General features: G+C 31.4%; 1 protein-coding gene across 46 annotated transcripts in view; it reads left to right on the top strand.

Annotated features, from left to right (window-relative positions):
- LOC106877139 (dual specificity protein kinase CLK2) overlaps window positions 1–22172 on the top strand; it is a 107237-nt gene that overhangs the window by 59553 nt on the left and 25512 nt on the right. For 25 of the 46 annotated variants that reach the window (XR_016241383.1, XM_089350365.1, XM_089350364.1 and 22 more), the window contains 3 exons: window positions 164–410; window positions 14976–15072; window positions 17449–17515. Coding sequence is in view for 44 of the 46 variants with exons in the window: in XM_089350365.1 (XP_089206491.1) it covers window positions 164–410; window positions 14976–15072; window positions 17449–17515 (411 nt within the window). In the remaining 2 variants the exon portion in view is untranslated. Of the gene's footprint in view, window positions 1–163; window positions 411–4099; window positions 4702–14975; window positions 15073–17448; window positions 17516–22172 lie in introns of those variants that run through there. The other 21 variants (XR_016241384.1, XM_089350366.1, XM_089350343.1 and 18 more) reach the window with 3 other exon arrangements.

Raw genomic sequence — 22172 nt, 5'->3', positions numbered from 1 at the left:
GGGGCAAATTCACTGGTATGGGAGTTAAGGGGGCACATGTGGGGTCTTGAAAGGGAAAAGAGGAAGATCAAGGCAGTTTAAGGATTGGAGCTTAAAAACTAGAAGATTGTATGTTGTAAAGTTGTAATAACTCCAAATATACCTTGTTTTTCTTTTATTCCAGTCCTGATCGAAGAAGAAGACGGCACCATCATCATTATCATCATCATCGTGACAGGGCCCATTCTGATGAAAATTCCTATAGTCCAGATCGTACAAATTATTCAAGTCGCCACAGCTACCATGATTCTGATCACAGCAGTCATTACCATTCACACGAAAGCAGTGGCCATAGCAGATCTTACAAGCGAAAGAAGTATCGTAGAAGCTACCGGCACCATCGGCCATCTTACAGTTCTCAGTCAAGTCGGGTGAGTAGACTTATTGGGTATTTTCAATTATTTATTATAGGTAATCGACATTGATCAGGAAAACAAATCTTACTCTACCTTGGCCCTAACCGCTCCCTTGGCTCTTTACTATTAAGAGCCTTTTCTATTTATTTTATATATTCATTCTCTGTCCAGTCCCCATCTGCAATCTATGTTTCTGATATTTACTATTTCCAACTTTAATTTCATTAAAAATCTAGTTCATTCTTAAAAATGATTTTAAAAAAAAAAAAAAAAAAATCAAAAGGAAAAAAAAACATAAAATAAGCCCCTGCAAAATGGACTGAACTTAACAGTTAAGTGGTTAGTTCCATTTTGCATCATATAGCAGGTAAGAATACCTAGACCCCCCCCCCCATGTTTTTTTTTTTTTTAAACTCCTATTTTTTCTCCCCCTTATAACCATTAGTCGTGTTGTACAATTGTTAGAAACCAATTTTAAATGAAAGGGTTGAGTAGAAAAAGATTTACCCTATTTGAATATCACTCAATTCTGTAAGAATTAATAAAGTAAGCAACCCCACTAAGTATTCTGAGAACCTTTATATATAAACCCCCATTGCAAAGTTCTTATAATGAACAATAATAATTAGTGTTATTTTATTAGATTTAAAGTTCTGTTGGTTTCTTAATTCTACAATGCTGGCTACATTTATAATATATATATACATATATATATATTTAGCCTGACTAAGAGAATCTACCTAATTTAATTGAAAGCGGTGCATGCGAAGATTTAAACCTGACTTTGTCTGTTAGGTTTGAGTCTTAATTAAAGAAAAAAAAAAAAGTCATAAACATTTTGTTTTTACTTCTCTGTGCTGGATGATGATAGTAGCAAGCTAAAGTTTGCTTGCTACTATCTAAATATACGGGAGCAGGTAAGATGCATCTTCATATTCACTAAAAAAATATATATAAAAAAAAGTTAAAATTAAAAAAAAAAAAAAGGAAAAATATATTCAAGAGACATTATTCCTTGCTCTTTACTTCAAATGACACTTTCTCAGATAAATGGGGATCAGCTTTTTAAATTTTCTCTTCATCAGTTATTGATAATTATCCTTTCAATATGATATTAAGCTTAATTAACTATCCTTTTCTAGTTTCAATTGTTGTCTATTTTCAATAATAAAAAAAAAAAAAATGATTTCTGACTGTTTTTTTCTTCTCAGTTCATTGATTAATAAGAATTGCTATTAAAATGTCTTACAATTGAAATCAGCATCAACATGAATGATAGTAATATTATTTTGCTCTACTTAATATTAATGATATTTACTTTTGATGTTTCAGTTGAATAATTTGATAAATTTCTGATTTTCAGTGAAAAATTCAACACAATTCTTGTTGCAATGATTATGGATTTTGAATGCCAGTGTTTTTTCAGCCTTTTCTCACTTCCTTTAGCAGCTGCTGATTTTGGAGTCATCAATGTCATCTTTATTCTATGGTAGTGGGAGTAGCAGCAGCAGCAGCAGTAGTAGTAGTAGTAGTAGAAATTTTAGCAGCAGCTACCATTACTTTATTTACAGTAGTCTGCTTTGTCAATAACCACCATAATACATTGGTAGTAGGACTAACGATAACAGTAGTAGTAGTAATAGTAGTAGTAGTAGTAGTAAGAGTGGTTGGTTGGCTGGCTAGCTGCTGCTTCTGTAACTACTTGCTTTGTAGCTCTCTTGTCATCTTCCTGGCTTTTCGCGTAATGTTTTCCTCTTTCCTCAGAGAATGATCAGACTGTATGTGTTTGGAAGAGATGAAAAAAGCTACTTACTTGGATTTGGAGATCTACTGATTTTATTTGCCTGAATCAGCTAAGGGGTCAACGGTATCAGTATTAAAGCTTTTGTTGTCCTACAGCTGCAACAGCACACCACCATCCAATGATGGTGGTAGAGCTTGATTGCATTTTCTCTTTTAACATCAATTTACAGAACTGCTTTATATGTGGGAGAGCCATTGACCTGAAACATGGCTGCATAAAAGACTGCAACAACTGGTTATCAGGCTGCAGCTACTGTGAACAACCGATCAAATCAAGCAATGTATATGGTGGCATTTTCCCTGATAAGCCACCCATTGTCTTCCATTTGCTTCGAAATTTCAGTGACAGTAGCTACAAAATTGACAACAATTATGGTGGCATTTTGTCCTTGTGTTTTGAAAAACTTTCAATACGCTTCACCAAATTTACCAATCTAGTTCCTGTTAATTATTTTCTTCTTTAGCTGTGTGATGATAAAATTTTGGTTAATGTTTTAAGATAGAACTGAAATAATTTGCTGTTCCCTTCCAAAAAAACAAAAAAAAAAAAAAAAAAACACTATTTTAAAAATTCTTTGTTTTTAATTAAAATTATGTCTATTATTTTTAATAACACTTACTTATCCCTTTGCCAAAAAGCATTTCTTAATTCTCTTTTTGAATTAACTGATACATTTCGGTAGATATTGAATATTTTCTTTAGCTTTCAACTTTTGTTATTGTCAACAAGTCTTTAAATTCGTTTAAATTTTTATAGCTATTTTAGATAACAACATTTCTGTCTTTGTTTTATTGACTTCTAATTTTTCTGTTTCTATTTGGTTGTCTTATTCTAGGGAAAAAATAATCTTATCTTTTGCTTAGTAATTAATCTTCATTTTATTTACTATTCATAGTAAAATATCTTGTAGTTCATATCTTTTTGACATTCATTACATTTGAAACAAGCAAACCGATTTATGTGCAATGTTCATTAATTTCAATACCATATTTACAAAATATTATCAAATATCATGATGTAATTATGATTTATATTTTAATGACTTTTCATAGATTTTCTTGGTGACTTAAAAACTAATAACTTGTAAACCATCCATGTTTTTAATAATTAAAATAGATATCCTGTGATATTTTATAGAATAATGCCAATATATCCCATATTGAAATTGCTGCCTGGTACTAAGTCTATGCAACTGTATTTGGTACGAACAAAATCCAGCTGTGATAATAACATTTATTTAAAATAACTTTTTTTTTTATTACACTTGATGTATTAACTTATCAAAAAATTAAATACGATCAAGGTTAACGAATTTATTAATGCATTTAGAGTAATTGTAAAGACTTGTTCCAGAAGGAAAAATGGCATTTAAATCTTATTAAGTTGAAAAGAAATTCATAAAATTAGTTTATTTTACCTCTTACTATTCCAATTGTGTCCCAAGAAAGTATTGAATCCTGGAGAAATTGTTTCTTTTAGGGCCAAATACCAATATTTTTCAAAATCATGCTGGCAGCATAGAGTAGAAAAAAAAGTGAATTCTTTCTGCGTCATATCAGTCGCTCGGCTTGTGGTGGAATGTAGACTTTAGGTTGGCTCACTAAAGGTTATGGAGCTTCTATCCAGCATCAGTAGCACATGTTTGTGATAAGGGATGAAATTCAAGCTGATACCAGGGCTGACTACTAAATATACATTTACACTTGAGAGAGAAAGAGAGTGAGTGAGTGTATATGCAATGGGAGTGTCTATTACTGCCTCTCTTTGTATGTATGTGTATGTATGTGTTTCACCAACTTTTTAGTCTTTTGTGCCCCCTCCTGTTTTAGCAGAGAATTATTGGTGTTCTGCAATTCTAATAGTGCCTGAATCGACTAAGCTAGCTACCTCACTTGCTACCAGTCTATCTTTGCCTCTTGCCCAGTCAAGACTGTAGAACTTATAAGAAACTCCATTAACCAGTGGAGGAGGGGGCAATAAGAAACTTAATTTTCATCTGTTCAGGAAGCTGCCCCCCTCCCCTTCTATTTCCTTTTGGAACATCTGCATGCTGGCCCTTACATTCACAAACATATGTACATGTACACACACATTCTCTCCGTTTATTTTGCCTTTTGAGTACTGTTCAACAGTTATTCCTATTTTGGGTTACTGTGGTTCCATATATTTAGGAAGGACAAAATAAAACTTATCGAAAAAAAAAAGAAAAGAAAGAAAACATTTTTTCAGTTAGTTGTTGGAATACATTATACTTGCTGAAAGAATTTCGTAGTCACAGATGTGGAATTTTTGTATAAAATGAAAGTTGATGTCCTTACGGCATACAAAGAATGGGCAAATATGCCTACTTCTTCTACGGATAGCCCGACTACATCTCTAAATAATAACTCTATTACTGCTACCACTACAACCACTACTTCAACAACTACAGATTCTATAACTGCTATCAATAATAATAACAACAACGACACTTCTCTATCAACTACTAACTCATCAAAAAAGGTAGGTATAGGATATTTTCAAGTTTCACTTAATTTTGAATAAAATTATAAGATCTGTTTGTGTGTGTGTGTGTGTGTGGTTTGCATGTGTGTGTGTTTGAAAAGAGTGCATTGCTATATTTTAGATTCATGAACTTTCTTAGAATAAGCTGTGATATTAGATAAATTTTTGAAATGGTATCTAAGGGAATGTAAAAGTTCTGGTTGCCTTCTTCTCAACTGACAATAACCCCCTACCTCCAACTGAAAACTTTTTCTATTTCCATGCCCCAATGACAGTTACAAGTTTATTTCTGATAAATCAAGATAGTTTCTATTAAATTATTTGAAAGTGTAATTTGTTAATTTTCGACTATTATATGTTTTTTATATTTATTTATTTTTTGGTGGGGGATGGATAATTTGACCACATATATATATGTATATAGACCTGTATACATTTTCATTGCATTCTACCATTTTTAGCTTTGTAAAAATTTGTATATCTGCTTTAATCTTTCACTGTTGTTAGCTATGCTTTCTGCACATATTTTTCATAATTGCTAGCTAGCTTTTTTTCATGCCTTGTTGCTTAAATTAATATTTTTTCTTTTTGCACATAGTTTACAAAAAAGAAAAAGTATATTATCTTAATGCTTCTCTTTCACTAGATGAACTACAATCTCGTACGGAAGTACGAAGTCCCCAGCTATAAGTATAATTTCATAACTAACCATAACATTAACCAAGAAACATCTAAGTTCAAATTAGGGATGCCTACTGTGACTGAGTTATCTACCAAAATAGGGAATACTTCATTAATTGGCAAGAATACAATGCATAGGAAACTTTACAAGGAATGTTGCAAAATACTTGTCTTGCTTTTTTGAATGAGTGATTGTGCATTTGGTTATTATTGTCCATAACATTGTTTTTGGCTCATTAACTGCAAAATAATTCATTTACTAATATATTTTAATTAGCTGTCCATATTAAAAAGAAATAATAAAACTAGGTTATTTATCAAGTTTACAGCATGCTGACATAACTTGAGCAATTAAAAAGCAAACAAAAAAAAAAAGATGCTCCCTTGTTGTGTGGCAATCACTAATTTTGAAGAAAAATTTCAATAGTCTTAACACTAGAGAAAAGTTTTGCGTGTGTGAGTGTGTGTGTGAGATAATATGGGATGCTTCATGGACATTATTTGTCTTTTCCTATGTTCTTAATCAATTGTGCTTCTGAGGTGCCTATGGTTGGGTTAGCATATTTCCAACAAAAATATAACATTATATATATATATATATATATATATATATATATATATGCTGAGTGTACATAGCCATTAGGAATAGTTATCTCATCAGGTTTGCTTTATACTAGTTAGATTTCACTTAATTCCTTAAAATATTAGTCCTTCGTATTAAAAGAAATCGATAATATCCCCCCTTCCCCTCCCACCCCTTCTGAAATTGAAAAAAGTTCAATTAAAACTGTTTTCGAATTCTTCTCTTAACTTTCCCTCTTTACTCCTCTTGAAAGCAGGTGTGCAATTGTCTGTTTTGATTGGAGTCACCAGCATCTTGTTGTTCTACCTTTCTTTGCTTTCTCACAAGATCTTGAAACATTTTAGTTTGGAATCTTTTTTCATGTTTGTTTATACTTTCAGTAATTTAGTGGAATAGTATTGTCACGGTCATTATTACTTTCTTTGTTATGGTTATTGCTTTTCTCTCAGTGTGTTAACGTTGGACTTGAGGTGTTATTAGTGTTGATTACATTAAGGTTACAATGTTATTGATAACAATTTCCAAGTATGGACAAAACTTTTTAGAAGTATTCATTTACAAATTTCAGTCTTAGAGATTGCACTACTGCCTTCCATAGTTTAGTCAATTATAAATTCCGGTACTTATTTCAGTCTAGTACACTTTGGTTTCTATTTTCTGGTTTGAAATATATTTTTTTATTATTTGTTTACTTTTTTAACATTTTTATAAAATGTTTGAAATTAACTTTTCCATTTAGTCCCCCCCCCCCCCACCTCCCTTAAAAAAATAAAATTGCATCTTAGCAGTCTCGGTACAACCTGTAGGTATCTAGAATATGTTGATCTTAGAGACTTGGTTTTACATTTCAATTTTTAAAATGCGTAGAATTTCTAACATACAAGACTCAAGATAAAAGTCAAAACAAAAAATTTATGCAATGCTGTAAAACAAAACCCTGTGTTTTAGTTTTGTTTTAGAACATCACACAACTTTTTTGTTCCAACTTCCAATAGAAAAGGTTATTCATGTTATTGTTGATTTGCATAATTTCTTAAGAACAGTGTTAGGTAAAACCAAAATATTAAAATTTTATTTAATTGATGTTTTGGTGCTGGTGGATGATGTTAGTTCTTGTGATTACAACTTTGCAATCTATCCTAGAAACTTCATTTTCTTGAATTCCTATGTTTCTACTTGCTCCACTTATCTGCTATTCTGCTATTCTTATAAACACTAGTATAAGATTACGGCCTTTACTGTCTGGCTACTATTAAAGTATCTTCTCCAAGATAGTTAACTACACAAGCTTATGCCTAATGTTTTTATCGTAAACTATAGCTAGACTTGTTTATTATAGTTTTTAACTTATCAAATGGCTTGAATTGTTTCAATTTCAGTTCAGGTTATTTAAATATTGGTTTCTTTTTGATTAGGCACAGCTGCCCTACATTTCAAGGGTGTAGAGAAAGAGAAATTGTGACATACCTTTCCCAAGGGCATTAGTGGCATAAGTGAGATGAAATGTCATTAAACTGGGAATCAAAAGTGAATCATAAACACAACTTGCTAGAATTTGTTTCTTGCTCTGCAATATTCACCCAGATATTATTTAAGTATGTATATCATCCATGTAAACTTAATCACTAGTTTTTGTTTTTATTTATGTGGAAAGGTGTTAAACACTCTAAAGTTTATTATAGCTTTCTTCGAGTAACAAATATTAGAATGATTGTAAAAGAAATTCATTTAAATATAGTTGTCATTCTTAATTCAAGTATATATTTAACACTTTTATAAGAAAAGAGGTGTCAATCACTTCTATGTTTTGGCCTGCCAGCCTTAGTTTGGACTATCTATTTGAAGGCTTCCAGATTGAAACTTTGAATTCACTGTTACTCTACTTCTTGTAAAATAAATTGATACTGTACAAAAAGTATTGAGTAATTCTTTTGTTTAATTGATTTTATTATAACTCAATATAAAAACAAACAGATATAAATGTAAAGATGTGTCTGTGTGTGTGTGTGTGTGTGTATATATATATATATATATATATATATATATATATTAAATTACTATTTTGCTTGTATTACCTTAAAACATAATATGATCTTTGTTGTTTCCATACGTGTAAAGATTGCCATTACTTGAAGAATCGGATATAGGTGTAGCTTGTTAAAAAGCTAGTGCTAAAGTAGCAGTACTTTTAATATCTCATTTTGCTACTATACAAATTAGCTTGCGTCTGCTTCCTAGGCTACTTAATGTATAAATATTCTCAGTGTACCCTATATTATGTGGGTGTGACCTAGAGTAGTTTAGAAGGGAAGTATTAAATGTGTAAAAGGTTATCTGTTTAACATTACTTGGTTGATAGGATGAGGTTTGAAGATATGTAACAATGCTTAAATTCACTAAATTTAGATAAATTTTTCTGTGTGAGAAATGAATTAATGGCATTGTTGTCTTACAAGATCCTCAAGTTATCTTGTGCATTATTCATGATGTTAATTTTTTGCAAGTTTTCCAAATAGCAACTGAGACTTATAGTTAGGGTTTTAAGGAAATGAGAGAGAGATTGTGTGTGTGCATGAATGAATGAATGTGTGTTGGGTTGGGAAGAAAACATATTTTATCTTGCACTGATTTTAAGCAACTACTGCTTTCATTTGATTAATAAAGTAATTTCTTTTTTTCTAATGATGGCTCATGCCCCACATAATTTTTTCTGTGGCACATCTGGTTAATTTTTTGTTCGAATGTTTCAAATTTTAATTTAATCCTTGTGGTGGGTTACCGTTATAAATCTGGCACTTTCTGGCGCCAATCTCAAAAATGAATGCTGCAACAGATTGAAAAGCAAACAATAGACAAATAAATGTCCACTATTGAGATAGATTGTTTTGTGTAGCTATTGATTTTCAAATAAAGTGAGTTTCCCCATTGTTTCGAATCGCTGTAGTTTAGGGCTAATATTATTGTATTGGATGGGTAGCATAGAAGACAGGTAGGCTTTTAGCAAAGTCAATGAATCACTCAATTTTGATTACTGATTGTACACAATTTGTTATTTTTCATGGTAAAATATGGTCTGCAACATCTTAAGCTTCTGCTAATAAAATATCAGACTGTACTCGTGCTTAAAATCAACATTTGTTTATTTAGATAAAAATTATTCTTTTTAAGTTCTCTCTATTCTTCCTATTATAAAGGGGAAAAAGTTACGTACCTACTCCACAATCACATTTCCTTTAAAGAAATCCTTAGTGTAAGAAATAATATTAAAAAAGAAATCCTTGAGAAAAATAAAATCCATGTTTGTTGCATTTCTTCTGCATTGGCCTTCCTGACCTTGAGAAATATGAAAATACTTTGAAATGAAATTTAATTGCAGTAAAACTAATCCCAGTTCTTGAGAATTTCTAACTTGTTTTAATGTGTTTGTGTGTGGCACAAATTTGTCTTTTGGAATATTTAGTATCAAGGCTCTGAGATCAAAATATAGCTTTTACTAAAGCCAGCTAGAATTTAACTTCTATGAGTCATATAGTTGATATCAAAACCATTATAGTTGTCAAAGTTTGTTGGCATTTGATCTCTGAATGATGAAGCAATGAAGCTTTGAACTGAAAAGAACCATCAAGGTTTCACCAGTCCTCAGTCAAATCGTCCAACCCATGCTAGCATGGAAAGCGGACGTTAAACGATGATGATGATGATGAAGCCTGACTCATACTATTTCCAGATTCAATTGTGAACTCTTGGCCACTATGTTTTCAATTTGGCAGACTTCTTTTCATTTGCATTATGTCTCACTATTTTCATTTCCACTCCTAAACTTTGCAAAAAGTCATTTTCTGCTTTACTTAAATTAATTTTCTCCCAATCCCAATCTAGCTTTTATCATCCCATCCATTGAAAATTTTGTTTTTTGCTCACAAACTTTGTATCTCTGGCTGTGTGACTCTCTCTGTCTCTCAACATATACACATTCTTTTTCAAACTACTTCAGACTTTTTTCTGCTTTTATGTTTCTACACAACAGGAAATAGTAAGTCCATTGATTTAACTAAGGGTCTCTTTCCATTTTAATTTGGAATTAGAATCTTTCCTTAGAGCAAATAGAAATTTAAACACTTTAGAAGCTCAAACTTATGGCTGAGTTCTCCAAATTTTAATCTTAGTATGGTAATTTCTGTGTGTTTAATTGTTAAGCTACTGGAAATTCTTGAAGATATCATCATTGGTTAATAAGGACCTAATTTTGACCTTTTGGTATGCTGTCAAATTTTTATTAACTGAAATAGTTCTCACTTTGTTTCGATCTAACAAATCATTTGTTTCTGCTAGAGAAACATTTAGTAGTTTTCTCAGTTGCTTTCATAATGCTTGCTTATTACATAATTGTAAGTGGTTTATTGTAAGTGTTTTTTTTTTTTTAATTGTATTTAAAACACATTTATTTAGTTTTCTATCCAGTATTTTCTGTGACTATGATACAGCTCTAGAAACATTGTAACTATATTAGAAATTCTATTTTCTTTCAAACTTTTCTGATAATATTGGGAACATAATCAGGATTAAGATGTTCATGTATTTAAAGTTAAAATTTTAAAAAGTTGTATTTGCAGTCATGTAAATAAATAATTCCAATTTGAATTATTTGTCTTAATTAATTCTGTAAATTATTTAGAGTAATGTAAATTTTTTATATTCCCAAGGATTTGTGGATATATAAAAAGGAAAAGTCTGAATGAATGAGCTATTTAGGTGTTGGATAATTGTTCATTTGTCCCGTTCAGGCGATGGGGAGGACTTTGTGATCCTCTAGGGTCACAATTCTTCATTCTTTTCTGTTGTTAATCTAACTCTTGGGGGTTGACACCAAGATTTTCTGACATTAGCATCTTATTCAGATGTAACTTTGAGAAAATATTTTTAAAATTGTCTTTAGCCTTTGTGGTAGGGGATGTTGAAATCCGTTGCATCAGGTGGGCTGAGACAGATTGCATGCAGCCAACTGCTTCAGTTGAGCAGGGGCTTTGACAAAAGATGATCCTGGTAGATCCTATTTGAACTAGTGATTATAATGTATTAGTGAATGAGTCAATGCCATTGGCCACGTAAGTCTCTTTTGTCTGCCTACAGCAGAGGTTCTCAAACTTTTTGGGCCACCACCCCACTCAGCACCCCCATTCATATTTTTAATGTATAAATATTTTACTAATTTATATATACTATGATTCATTTGATATTTAATATGATATATAATTTATATACAATACTATAATAATATAAACTCCTAGCATCAACTTAATCCATTGCCTTTCTCCCAATGGCCCCTTTTTCTCTACCACTCCCATAGACACTAGTGCTTACTTGGACCTCCTCAATACCCACATTTAGTGCCCAATTTGAGAACCTATGGTCTACAGTGTTTGAATGTGTAAAAACAGCACATTTGTTTTTTACTTTTAGATGTGTAGGTAGTACTTTAGTGAAAATTTCAATTGATTTTTGGCTCTTTAAGGAAGGGAACCTTGTGCGTGTTGCAGTTTTCTGTCTGATGTTGAAGAGAAGCTAGATCACAGTGCCTCTCCACTATTTGATGACATTCTCAATGTATATATTCATGGAAGTAGTGCATAACTGATGCCGGGTGTCCAGTTTAACAAGTGGATGACATTTATGTACAGAAATTTAAATGGGAATGAAGGGTGTTGCCGTGTGCATAAGCGGTATGTCTGTCTGAATTAACAAGTCCATTATTAAACCAGAAGAAAGTGTGTGTATGTCATAACTGCACTCTGGTGTATAACCAAGTGTTGATATGGGAGCTGGAAACAGCAGTTTGTCCTTAGGACATGCTGCAATGGAGGTAGTCTAATAAGAAACTTTTAATACAAGAGTTGAGACAGGCAAAAACCTTAATCAACTAAAGTTGTGTTGCTTAGGTGAGGAACAGTAGCATTGGTTTTGGCTACTTTCATCACTTCTCCGTTGGTGGAGGAAGTGAAGGAAATAAAGCAGAGTTGTCAGTGAATTGGCAACACTGTAGTTCATTTCCATAGATTTTGGTTGGATCCATGAAGATATTTTGAAGGGTAGTATAAAAGGGAGTGGATTTAAGTGGTGTTGCTATAATAGGAAAAATTACTTTGTATATATCTGTTTGTGTGTATGTGCACACATAATGTGTATTGGGTCAACACAGTTATGTGTGGGTGGCAAAAACCGTTTATAACTAAAGTGGGGGTAAAAAAAAAAGGGAAAAAATTGACAGGACAGCAGCCAGACATTGTTTTGATACCAGTGTGGTCTGCTGGTTTGACATGTCAATGTGATGACACACATCAACAAAATAAAAAAAAAAGATGGAAAAAGAGAACTACACAAAAGAATAATAGAGCAAGTATTACCTCTCCCTCCCCTACCATCTATAATTTAACTTTTGGGAAGGCATCATCAACACAATGAGACTGTGCATTGCAGGGGTTTATTAGGAAGTTAGACCAAATGTGAACTGTACAGGAGAGATGGATATGTGGAGGTACATTTTAGGTACTATAGAACAAAGAAAGTTTGTATCCTGTAGTCAGTTCCATTTATTCAGATTTCAGATCATCTGAAGATGAGTTATAACTCAAAAACACTACACAGAACAAATATGCTGTGGAAAAACAGTTCCCCTCCCCTTCACGCAGTCATTGGTTGGACAATGACTTATTGGGACAGTAATTTATTGCTGGATGCCTTTTCTGTCATCAACCTTTACTTCTTTTTCAAGTATTTATTCAACTAGTTTTTAAAATCACAGCTACAGCATGTATTTTTTTTTTTTTAAAAGATATAAACAGGATATCACTAGCTTGCTCGAATGGTGCCAAAGATGCAAAAGTAAACACACACACACACACACACACACACACACACGGCTTTCATATAGTTTCCCCCCTACCAATTACATTTACAAAACATTGGTCAACCAGTACTTTTGTTGATACTAGGCCAAGATACCTTGCATTGGGATAGACCCTGAAATCACATAGTTACAAAGTGAACCTTGTAAACTCTACAGCTGTGTGTGTGTGTGTGTATGTGTGCGCGCGCTTATGGGGATATGGCTACATACATTTATACATACTTTAGTGTGTATATGTTTAGACATATTTGAATGTATGTTTATGTGTATGTGTGCATTACTAGTAATTTAATACAAAATGCCAAGCTTGAAATTGGTAGCATTACACTAGAGCTAAAAATAATTTCGAAATTATGAGTATATTACTGAGTTTGGGGTTTAAAATGGTGGGGGAACTCTCAGAATCACCTTTTACTTATGGTACATATATATATGTGCCAATGTAAATTACAAACGCGAGCACGCATGCACACACACACACGCACACACTGCTCATAACTACACATAGCTAATATAGACAAAAAGCCATTATTGCTTCCCTGAATCATTCATTCTGATAAAAGTTGGGTCCTTAGTTAAGACAATACTCGTTTCCCCGCCATCTCCAATATCATTTTTATTTTTGGCACAATGTTAGTTTTCCTTTTAGCTAAAGTTCACATTTTCAACACTTTACTTCTATCTTGTGCTTCTTCCATAAACTATGTTACCATACTTTTTCCCTAATTTTTATCTCTAGTTTTAAGTGCTTTTGATAATATCTGTTACTGGTGGTTAACATATGGTTAAACATAGGCAAAATAAGTTGATATTGCACTTTTTCTTCTTTATTTTGTATCCTCATGGAAGCTGGTAAACTAAATTTGTGGCTGGCCATCATTTACACATGTTTGTGCTGATGCAACGAAAATGAAAATTTAATTTACTTACACTTTCTATAACAAGATTGTAATGCTTTTTTTCTGCATGTTTCACTTCATTCTTCACTACATCTATTTCTTTCCTTATATATATATATGTGTATGTGAGAGAGGGAGAAAGAATGAGGGTGCAGTTAGTGTAGGATCAAAATTTTGAGCATACTTGGAATTATATAAAGCATGGTTTTTTTCTTTCTTTTTTTTTTAAAAATTAAATATACTGTTAGGGACTGGCTATTGATTGTGTGTGTGTGTGTGTGTGTGTGTGTGTGTGTGTGTGTGTGTGTGTGTGTGTGTGTGTAAGTAATCAAGGTCTTTTTGGAATGTTTTTATTTCTCTTTTCATTAGGGAAGGTATTTCCATAAATACTTCCATGTTGAGGGTCAACCATGAACTGAACCTTAAATACCTGACAGCCCTGCATTTGTGATTTAACTAAATTTAATGTCATTGAGATATATATTTTTAACTTGTAATTCAATATGATTGTCAGTGTTATTTTTATTTATTTATTTTTTTTGCTAAAATTGCATCATTGATATAACTTTTTTTTGTATATTTATATGTATTCTTTGAAGCTATTCTATACAATTAAATATTCATTTTTATTTCTTTAGTTCATTTTGTAATATTTAATTCTATTGCTACATTGTTTTGTTAAATATATATACATTCTTGCCTTTTAATTTTGTCATAATGATATTTAAATGCTTTATTAATATATTAGTAAATAGCTTTTATTCAATTATGCTGATTTCAGTTGTATGATAAATATTTTTGGTGTAAAAAACAATCCATAGATAAGCAATTTAATAATTTATTGATACTGCATGAAAAATTAAATTCTTAAAATATTGATCCCCACTTGGCTTTAAAGTGATCTTACATGTCTCTTATCTCTCAATATATATATAAATATATCTATATACATTTGTTTTTTTGAAATCTTTTGTTGCTTGTATGTGACACTATCTTTACTTGGCCTTGCCTACCCTTGTTTATCTCATATGTACCCTGAATTGGCTGGCCTCACTGTTGCGGCATTGAAAAATTCGGTGCTACGGATGTGAACGAACTCTACTGCTGCTCACCCATCTGATTGATACGTTCGCTTGCTGGGGAATGATATGTGCTGCTGAATGAATGAATGGGGGATGAAATACGTTGGGGCGGACACAAACAGCAGGACCACCCTGAACTCATTGCTGGAGCGCCCTGCATCGAGGACGACGAAGATGGTCACCTGATCTATCACCCGGGAGACGTTCTTCAGGCTCGATGTACTCATCATTTCGTAACGTTTAGCCTAGGATATTATTTGACTTCTTTTTTTTTTTTTCATTTTTTTTTTTTCCATTTTTTCCTGAATTTTTTTTTCTCCAATTTTTCCCAAAAATGTATTAATGTTTTTGTTTATCTTTGTTTCTTTTACCCCTTCCCCCAATTTTCTTCTTAAATCCTAAAATTCAACTTTCTTTATTTCTCTCTTTAACATTTCCTTATCTCTAATCTAATTTCCCCTTCTATTGTCATTTTTATTCTTTCTATAAGAATTTAAAATTAAAAAATTTGGGTTGGGGGATATCCAAAATTACACATTTTTCTTGATTTAAATTTATCCTAAGTTTTTTTTAATGCCTATTGTATATATGATTGTTTTTATCTTGGTCTTCTAACTATTGGAAGATCAACTATATTTGAACCATGCCATCTTTTGTAGGCATTAGTTCTATTATTTTTAATTGAAATATAAACTGCTGAAAAATGAATGCATTTTTCATTCTTTCTTATAAACACATTCCTATAAAATACACTTAAATTTAATATTTTAGTATTTTATGGATTAATTTTTAAAATATAAAAAAAAAAAAAATTTAATTACTCTTTGAATATGCATTAAAATAAAATAAATGGAAAGATATAAATAAATGGCAATAACCGAAAGCTTAGTGAAATTTTGATTTCATAATGTTAATTTAAAAGATGGGGTAATAATTGCTAAGTTTTATCTTGAAATACAATTAGGACAAATTGATTTTTTAATATAGTAATTGTTTGGATAGAGTTAGCAAATTTTAGTTACAATCAATGAGTAGTTGGTTTAAATTTTTTTTTTAATTCTCATATTTTCAATGCCCTTTTTTAGATTTAAACTGTGTTGTAGAAGATGTAAACTTGAAATAATGTTAGTTTTAATACTAAATAATTAATTAATTTAATGATGTTCAGTGGATTTAAATTATACTGAAGATATTTCCATATTATTTTTTGTTATTATAAACACTTGAAACAAGAATTTGCGTCTTCCACGTCTGCAGTGTAGCTTAAAAATCAAGTGTTGTATACTAGACTACTCTTGACATATATATATATATATATATATATATATATATATACATATATATATATTTCATATCCCTGTATGAAATATCTAGCATATTTTTGTTTCTAAATCAACTGGGGCGATAGCTTTTTTATTTTCAATTTCTCCAAAACATAATTTGTCTCATAAAATTTTTTTTTTGCGTTTCATTAAATTCTCCCACCTTTTGATAAATTTAATTATTTATTTTGATTTTAAGAAATTTATTAATTGAGGTTTGGGTCCATTTGAGTATCTTAAAATTCTTGTAGTCTCCCCCCCCCCCACTCCCTTTTTTTTTTTTCATTTTCCTCTTTAATGCTTTTTTGAAACTGTATAGGTAAATTAAATTGTATTGGCAAATGGATGATTCCCTGTCCCTCTTCCATCCAACAAACTACTGTTCTTGTATATTCTTAAACTGTGTGTGTGTATGTATATATATATATATATATATATATATTTATTTTTATTTATATATATATATATATATATATATATATATATATATATATATATATATATATATATATATATATATATTAAATTTTCAGTCCTTAATGTTTTACATGCCTTAGAAACATATCTGATACATTGAACTGAATATAACTACGAAAATTAGAATTTGTTTCATTAGATATGTCAAAATCTTTAAGGACACATCTGACATTTTCATATAATATTGGAAGATACTGTGATGTGTACAGATAAATACACACCTTAGACATTTTTTAACGAAGACTTTAATGTATTCATTATACTTTTCAACATCATTTCAGAACAACAATACTAGCTTTTATTTAAAAAAAAAATACTTTTGCATTTTTATATGTCCATACATATATATAGCTTATAGCTTTAAGAAGCTAGTTGAAAAGCAATCACTAGTTGAAATATATTAGGATACATTAAAGCATTTACTATGAAAAACTATTTTAAAGTTCTCTGACCTCTCATATATGAGGTACTTTATTTGGATGCTTCAGTGCATATTTGATAGCTTAAAATATATTTGTCATAAGTCTTATTCATTTACCCCAAGTATGAAGCTAATTTGTCTACTTCAAAAGTGTGTTAAATCTATCCTAATGGATGAAAACTATATTGCTGTAAAACTGTAACTTACTCTCATCCATTGAGCCTTTCAGTTTTCAAAATAAGATAAATACTGTTTTTATGTAGTTTCGCTGCCAGCCTCTTGTTGCATTGCTATGAAGTGTTTTTCTAAACTGGTAATTAACCAGTACCATTTGTCATATACTAGGGATTATTTGAGCATTATATTTAATTTCAGATGAAATTATTCAGACCCTTGGTGAAGGCACCTTTGGGAAATGTGTTGAGGTGAAGGATGTTGCGAGGTAGGTTCTTTAGACTAAGGGAATTGTCTTCATATCTAATATCTTTCTCTTTTTGCAGCAACAAAGTTCGATTTTAAATGTTAGCATGGTCTTCTTGTTTATTATTTGCTATTTATGAAAAGTTTATGCTTAAACGCCCATTATTCTTTGCACAACTTTTTCTTTCCTGCACTTCATTTATATTTCTCACATGAAAATAAGACCATTTCTTGTTATGGTCTTTGGCTAAAATTCGCTCTATTTTATTTTATTTTTGGCTGTAGAAATGCTTTTTTAGCTGGGGGAAAAAAAAAAGTTGGATATATTAAATGAAGATATCTTCTCTATTTTGTGTCATAAAAGCATTTTCATTCAGTTCCATAAGAATCTCCCTCATTCTGATATGTTGCAACAATCTATAAACGGTGCAGAAAAATGTATCTTGTTTTTCATTGTGTTGCTGAAGCTAGACTAAAGAGTCCTTCCTTAATTGTATTGGTGAATTATGTTTTTCTGAGTGAAAGTATTTGTAAACTATCAGATAACTGCAGGATCATTGAGCATGAACAATGCTGATTGGATATTAGCAGACTAGCTTCCACTATTTATCCTTTTTTAAAAACCCTTTAGCATTTATTGTCAACTGTAATGCTTGTTTATTCACATTGCATTGAATTAATCAAGCTTGAGGAGTGTCAGGAAACGCGAGAAAATAGAATAATAAATGTTCAGTTACAATTGAATTATCTAGCTCATCTGATAATTGGAGAGTCTTTATGTAGCTACTTGACTGTCTAGAAGAAATGACCAAATTGCCTTAAAGCAAAATGCCAAGATGTGAAACCAGGATAATATTGAATGATGCTGTCCTTGATGTTAAAGGCTGAATGATGATGGCTTGAATGCCTTTGACTGTAACTCTACTTGACCAAGGCTGATTTGATACTAAACAGCACCAACTATAATGTCATTTTGTTAAATTTTCCACCCTATGGTGTTAGTATTTCATTATGGTTGTTATTGATGTATAGTTAAATGTTACAAGTATTCTTAGCTGGCTCAGAGCAAGAAGGAAGAAATTGGAAATGCTCTGTTATGTAAATGAAGAGCTATTGTTATTGTAAAAGTTGACACAGTTCAATAGTCATGTAGCAATGTAGTTGATATAATGTTCATAAAAATAGATTTGCAATTGCTGAACTTCTGAATTTTTTCATCGACTATTTTCCATTTTAGCTCACAAATTTTTTTTATCATGTGTGTATATAAGAGGTATAACCTTAAGGATAATTTAGGAATTTATTTTGGTAATTGCTTCTTTGATAATATCTACACAAGTATTTTGTTTCTTGTGTATGTGTAGCTTTGTTTGTATAGATACCATTTACAAATTCACTTTCTTAATTCATGACTGTGAAAGTGAACCTGTTTATTTGCAATATACATTGCTGACACAGTTTGAAGTTTGTTGCAGCAGAGCATATATTGATATACATTTTCTTAACTACCACTATTGCTGCAGCTGATTTAAGTTTTCAAGATGTCAAATTAAAGGATATTTCTCTTGGATCTCCCATAGTTTGCTTATGAAAGAAATTTGAAAATAGTGCTGCTTGTTAATCACGATACGACTGTCAATTGAAGTGCCTCTTGTTTCCTTCAGTGAATTATGTATACTTCATTTTTGGTAGCTATTTGCAGATTATTAGTTTGGACCATTGAGAGTTAATTGTCTTTGACATAAAAACATGTGTGACCAGATACCGGTGGATAATAATTCAGCTTGTTGGTCATTTGTTTACTCTCAATTTTATGCTCTTTATAATAGCTTTAGATACAAATACTGCACCATTTGAACTGTTCTTGCTTGATAGTTTCTACAATTCTACTTTGCAGCCAATATCTGTAAGAAACAGTAGACAAGCAGTCATTACTTGTATAGTTCATGGCTGTATAGCCAAGCCTATTTTTATTTAATTTAATGAGCTACTATCTTTACTCAGTAGATGGAACACTGTTATCTGTCTATTAGATCTTGAGTCATGTGATGTGTTGTTTCTCAAACCAAAACACTTAATTCTACTTAGTTTATTGAGATAAAAGATACCAGGTCTTATACTCACTATTCAGCACAGCTGATATTTCTTTCTCATTTGCTTATTGTTACAGAAATTAGATGAGCATCAAAGGGCGTTTTACTTCCTTTTTTTAATTTAAGCTAAGCCTAAACTCATTAAAATTTCCCCTTCTTCCTGCTATTGTTTGCTAGGGTTGTTGCTTTGCACTTTGTAGGTTTTCAAACATATCTTTAAACGATTTTGTGCTTCAGTTTTAATAACTCCCGTACATTTTGCTATTTTCTATTGATTTTTATTGAAAAAATTAAAGGTTGTGCGAGTGTATGTTTGCAGCATAGGATCTCTTTTGTCAATTCCCAGTTTTGCAAAACTATTGTATGCTTACAAAAGGAAGCCTTGGTAGTTTCTAAAAATGCATTTCCACTTGCTTGTACACATGAGAGAGAGAAATTATAATCTTTAATAAAAAACAGTTCTTCAAACAGGCCAAGATTTTGCTTATCTAATGTGTATATTCTTTAACTTGTTTTACTCATGCTGGAATATCACCTTCAGAGGTTTTTTCTTAAATCGCTAAATTACAGGACAAGTAGACAACATGTGCATATACACATGCTGCAGGATTGTGCCCGTTTTCATTCTGCCAAATTTCATAGATGTCTTTCTGTTATAAGTTGAATTTGCATACAAGTCACTTGCCAAAACTGCTGTGTAGTGGAGGTCAAACCCAGAATCACATTTGCACAATAAACTATTTAACTATGCTGGCATGGGCATATGTGTTGTTATTCTCGAAATGTAATTATTTCATTGGAAATTGAAAAAGTTTCATCTGCCAAAGAATGATTCTTACTACACACACACACACACACATATATGTATGTATGTATATATATATGTATGTATGTATATATATATATATATATATAAAAAATATATTTTGTTTCTAAACTTAAGTTACATCCTTTAACCAAAGAATCAGAATCTCTTTCGTAACAAAATTCCTATAACAATGCACAAAGTACTGATAGTCAGGCTGTCTATTTAGGTCACAAAAGGTCAGGATGTATAGTAAGATACTTGCTTTGTAACAATCTACTTGTAATAATGTGATAAAATGTTTAGAAGTAAAGATGAGGCTAAATAGCAAAGTGTGAAAAATAATGTACAAGTGCATTGTTTTTGTTTCATATACATTTTTTTTTGTATTTTTTTAAATGCTCATCTCTGTAATTCTGTTTACTCTGCATTTTATGAGCATCACTTCACAATACCATAAACTTTTTACTTAAATACTGCCTTTCTTATAACTGAGTTCTTTTCTCTCTCTTTCACACTCACACTATGAATTTTAGAATTGCCTGAGTTAATGGCTTCTCAAATAATGATTTTATTGTTTATTAAATAGTTTATTAAATAGTTTATTAAATTGTTTATTAAATAGTTTTATTAGCGTGGTAACTGATACTATATACTAAGTAAGATTATACTATATAAGAAGAAGCTATATATATATATATATATATATATATATATAAATTTAATGGCTGATTCCTCATAGTGGCCTGGGTTGAAAGGTTTGACAGGATGTGGTGAGTTGGAGGACTGCATCATGCTCCAGCATCTACTTTGGCATGTTTTCTACTCTTGGGCGCCCTTCCTAACACCAACCACTTGACATTGTATAGAATTTTTTTCATGGTACTGGACTAGTGAAGATCACCTTGTAGTTTCAAGGCTAAAGTGGCCCCTATAATCAAGGAGGGATAGGAGATAGAGTAGAGCAGTGATTCTAGGTAAAGGGATAAGGTCACACACACACACACACACACACACACACACACACACACACACACACACACACACACACACACACACACACACACACACACACACTGTGCTGAATTCACAGAGTTCTTTGAATCACTGTTTGTTCTGGCCTTCTGCCCTCTGAGTTCAAATCCCAACCAGGTCACCGTTGCCATCCATACTTCTGGGCTCGTTAAATGTATAGCAGCAATTTAGGGTGATGAACTGGTGGATTGTTAGAGCATTGGCACAATGCTTTGGGGGTATCCATTTGGTACCATGCATTCTGCATTCGGTTCTCCTCCCTTTAATATATATGGGTTCTTGGAGACCAGGCAAAAAGCCAAGCTATATATAGTTATGATTCATTCTGTTGTTAATTGTGATAATTCAAGTGAGTAAAAAAATAACAACATATGCAACAACTGAAAATGAATAAGCATTGAGTAGTTACACCTTAGCCTTTCCATTTAAACTCTGTTACATGTATTGAGTACTCTCTTGTTTGTAATCCTCAAACATGTGTGAATTGTTCTCATAATTATGCTTCCTTTGTAATTTTGATTTTTTAATATTATCTACTGACTTACCCTGCATAATTGTTAGTAATACATGCTAATCCCTGAAGAATTTATTATGTTTATTGAGTTCTGTTACAGATGTTTGTGAAAGAAACTTTTACACATTTATGTTTGCTTTTGTATCAGATAATAACAATAGGATGGAAACTTTGCTGACTACCATTCATTAAGTTGCAATCTCTAAATTTCTAGCTAAACATTAAAAAAAAA

Source organism: Octopus bimaculoides, chromosome 4 (genome assembly GCF_046866305.1).
Source record: "Octopus bimaculoides isolate indiv1 chromosome 4, ASM4686630v1, whole genome shotgun sequence".
Lineage (NCBI taxonomy): Eukaryota > Metazoa > Mollusca > Cephalopoda > Octopoda > Octopodidae > Octopus > Octopus bimaculoides.
The sequence above is the reverse complement of the archived record's forward strand: the minus strand, read 5'-3'. Positions and strand labels throughout refer to the sequence as shown.